Below are 4,356 nucleotides of genomic sequence, written 5' to 3' on the forward strand. Positions count from 1 at the left end.
AACTGAACCCCATAGAGGAAAGGCTGAGACAAGGCTTGGGCCCCTCAAGTTCTTTCATTCAATGCAACCCCATCATCCCTTTATTTAGCTGGAGCAGACTTGGCAATGGAAGCTAGCATCATAACATGGTGCAGTAATGGAAGCAACTGGACCAGGAAGAGGAGGGGTCTGCTCCAATGATGTCATAGCCATTGGCTGCCATAGGGGGTGAGATTGGTCATGCAGCCTTGTGTCAGGAGTCATGATTGTAGAGGGGTGGGGCATGAAGGGTGCCGTTCTGGAAACAGTGCTGATGAGAAGCAACATACTCTGCATAACTGATTGTCACCTTCTCACTTCGGTACCTGGTGAGTTTGATCGTTTTTCGGAATTCACTGGTAATTGGAGCCTTAAAACCACCTTTCCTGAGCAATGAGTCTATGGTCTGGATCTGATCCCAGTCTTGTTCTTTAGCAACCTCAGGTAAATATGTGGCTGTACATTTGATGCCCTTTTCACTGATGAATTCAATTAGAATTCCATTGACCCCTACCTCCCAGTCCAGGTAATCACTGGCAACCTTAAAGTTAGTAAGGAGGGAGACAGAGCAGAAAAGCTTAGGTAGCTCCTCTCGCGTCATTGGGGGAAATCGACTGTCCATAAGTGCACTGGTTAACGAGTATTCCCTGAGTCCTGGGTGAAGATTCACGGCTGAGAAGGTTCCAATGCAGCCCCAGAGACGCTTATCCCGCCATGTCTCCCATGTCACAAACAGTGGATAGGGGTCATTGGTGAATCTAGGAAGTCGTGGCTGTGGGAAGCCATAGAGGTGACAGTAGAGCACATCAAAGCTGTAGCAGCACATCTCTGCAGTCACCACCAGGTTCTTGGTGGTGTTGGCAGTTCCGTTGGGCCAGGGGAAAGGGCTCAGCGCTCCTGATGTGGGATTCATTCGTGTAATTGGATAATTTTCAGGCCCCAGCGTTAAGTCCGATACATTTTCCCGTCCATGGTTGCTGTCCACATGCTGTTTGTTTTTAGGAGGTCCTGAAATAGAGGCGGTCACAGTTGTGGACTGGTTCCCGTGACTGTGTGTTCCGCTTGCTGCTGCCAACTTGGGCTTGAGTGGAGAGACACACCGTCTTTTTCCCATCCTGATTCTGTGCCTGAGGTCTGGAATGCTGCAGAACCTGAAAACACAAAGTTTGTATTGTCAGGGGAATAGCTGTAATAGAGAAGAGGAGCTGTTTTGTCTCTGGAGTGAATTCTCTTCCATTCGATTCCATTCCTTCTTCCTGGACCTTTTCTTCTGGCCCAGTTGCAGCCAGGGTGGACGGACCTCTCTCGCTCGACCTTCTCATTCTGCTTGCTGGAGCCCTGTGCCTGGGTGGGTGCTCCCAAGAGAAGCGGGCCCACAGGTGGTCCGTATGCGAGATGAGCATGGAGTGAGCTGAGAAAGGACAAGGGGGCAAAATGGAAGCGGTGACGGCAAGAACTGCTAGAGGTATTCCCCAAGCGACTGTAGACCAAGTGGAGCCATGACACAAGTCCTCCGCTATCGCAGCAGGCACCCCAGGCTGTAACTCTAGACAAGCGCTAAAAGCCTTGTCTTTCAGCATGGAGCGGCGGGTCACTGGAACTGTTCACTTGGCAGCCCAATGGGGCTCCCACAGGGCTCCAATACGGGGCAGAAAAAGTGAAGATTTCACTGAACTTAGTAGGAAAAACAAAATTTGCGCAGGATGACTTCAATGGTCAACTTAAAAGTGGGTGAATCATCTTTAAAAAATTAAGCAGCACAAAACAGAGATAATTCATCAAGCACTTCAAGGGAAACATGCAATAGCCATCCTGATTAAAGCTAAAAGCTGAACCTTGGAAAAACCAGTAGAAGTACACAAAGCATTGGCTATGAAAGACGTTTGTGTAACTCTCCGTGTTAGGCATAAACCTGAAAGTAGTGAGAGCGCTCAAACATTGTGTTACCATTGGGGTGGTTGCATCTTAAGTTCATAGAATTTAGAAATAATGACCAGCAGATTTGAAACTCAGTATGAACCACCATCACAGGCAGTCCTATCTAGTTCCAGCTTTCTCATCCTGCCTCCCATTCCCACGCCCCTAGAGATACCAGCAAAAGTAACCAAAAAAAGGGTTAAAGAAAACAATTCAGAAGTTGTGAGATCTAAGTTATTTTATAATTTGAGTCTAGTTCCTAAGTTATACAATCTTTAGAAACATTTTAGGATTAAATAAATATATATCTATATATACATATCCAATTTTTGTTATAAAAGTGAAAGCATAGCATAAGGAGCCCTGAGTGGGGTGGAGGTCAATGATCCACAGCTTTGTCTCTAACACAGAGCCTGGCAGTTTAAACTCAGCCTACACCACATAATTGAAAAATATACCCACCTCATTTTACTAAGACAAGCAAGGTAATCTTATAATAGAATAAACCCCCCATAGAATTCAGGAGCACTGCACCAGTGCATTCTCTTTAAGGCTGTAACCTTTATGGAATCTGACTGTGCCATCTCTCTCTAGGCATATCTTTCTCCTGTTTCTACAAGAAACAGCTGGTGAATTGGAACTAATGACTATTATTTTTCATCTAACATCTTAATCATTGCATTTTCTGATTTCATATGTATAAGAAGCAGAAAATTGAAACAGAAAATCAAATATGTCTATGTTACAAACAATCTGCATCATTGGATGCATTTATCCTCAGTAGGTGAATGTTAGAGAGAGTCAAATTAAGACCCAATTATGACTTGCATTCAGAGACAAAGCATATTTCATTGAACTCAAACTAAAAGCTCTTCTTAGAGAGAAAAAAAAAACAAAGCAAGAAAATACTGGCTTCTGATAGAAAGGACGTTGTTTTAATATTGTATGATTTGAAGGAAAAAAAATACCAAGGAGCAGGCACTGACCTCTACTAGATTAACATTTCAGTCCTTGGAAAATCGCAGGCTTGATAAACACAAGGTTCAGAGAAAATATAGGAAAACGTTCATTGAGATGAACTGACATGGTAACTGCAGCAATCAGCTCCAATATAACAATTGTGAGTATGATCGTGAATTGGGCAGAATTTATTCCACCTTGACATAGGCTAACTATAAGTCAGACCAGAAGGTAAGTATGATTCAGGACCAATTTCAAAGCCCTTAACAACAAGAACAGCCTAAAACATCCAGTCAAAGACACATATTTTAGGATCCATAAATAAAATTTATGAATTATGTATCTGAAAAAAATATTCTCACCATAGGAATGTAAATCTCTCAACACAATTTTTATTGGATTAGACCCACCCAGATTCCAAAGTGAAAATCCTATCAGTCTTTTACTTAGGCCTGTGTTTTCTTCACCCACCTTGTCATTGATTGATCCACTCTTATGCCACACCTAGTAATCATCTTAGAAACATCAGCAACAAACTAAATGCAATGCCTTTTTCCTAAAGCCTTAGAGAATTTTACTAGAAAATGGAACAAAACAGATCTAATTGCAAACCCAAATATCTTAAAATGAAGAATTTAATTAGAAAATAACTCTTTAGGGGTAGTACGAAAGAGACCAGACCAAAACCAGGGATGTACATGGTAGACAATGGTGGAGGAGGTGGGGAAAGGAAAACAAAAGGATAAATACAAGGAAGAAAAGGGTAGTGGGGTCATAGGGCATTAATCCACCCAAGGGGAGGGTATTGTTTATATCTCCACAGGGAAAGTGGGACCAGACTTCAACCCAGTGTCGCAAGGTGTGAACGCAATATCCCGGTGTGGAGGAGGGAACCGGTGGAGAGGTCTGGGAGGCTGGCCCTAGCACCATAAATTAAGTGGATTCCTGCCCCTCCCCCGAAAAAAACTTTTTCCAAAGGACGACATTGACTCTGCAGCTCTGGGAGATGGACATATTTGATCAGAGCACACAGGAGCAGATGAAGGGGCAGGAGGAGAGAGTGGAGCACAGCCTGGCCCACCAGGCCGTGATGATGATGTTCCTGAGTAGAGCAGCCAGTCCACAGAGAGAACAACATGGCTGGCCCCACTATGAGACATGATGCCCCTCAGTGACTAAGGGCGATACAGGGGACAGCACCCGAGACACAGTGTGGGAATTGCACCTGACCTGATCCCACCACACCGAGGCAAATCACTGGGGGAGTGCAGCGGAACAGCAAGGGAATGGAGTGGCAAGGTCCCCAGGGAATGCTGAAAGTGGACTTCGGGGCCAGGGCGTGGTGCCCCAACAGACTGGACTGGAAAATGCTCCTAAGGGCCAGCAAACGATCCCTGAACTAACTACAAGCTGTTCTCTTGTGAACTGTTTTATTCTGTTCTTTGTCAGTGGTTTGTTTTT

The 4,356-nt window shown here is 44.4% G+C and overlaps 1 protein-coding gene across 1 annotated transcript; it reads right to left on the minus strand.

Moving 5' to 3' along the window:
* Nucleotides 1-232: 232 nt before the first annotated feature.
* Nucleotides 233-1,132, minus strand: LOC142427884 (AMMECR1-like protein). The gene is made up of 2 exons (XM_075533010.1): nt 753-1,132; nt 233-647 (listed from the first exon to the last, which is right to left on the minus strand). The coding sequence occupies exons 1-2, from the start codon at nt 1,130-1,132 to the stop codon at nt 233-235; spliced, it is 795 nt and encodes a 264-aa protein (XP_075389125.1).
* Nucleotides 1,133-4,356: the final 3,224 nt, after the last annotated feature.

This window comes from Tenrec ecaudatus, chromosome 15, assembly GCF_050624435.1.
Source record: "Tenrec ecaudatus isolate mTenEca1 chromosome 15, mTenEca1.hap1, whole genome shotgun sequence".
Classification (NCBI taxonomy): Eukaryota; Metazoa; Chordata; class Mammalia; order Afrosoricida; family Tenrecidae; genus Tenrec; species Tenrec ecaudatus.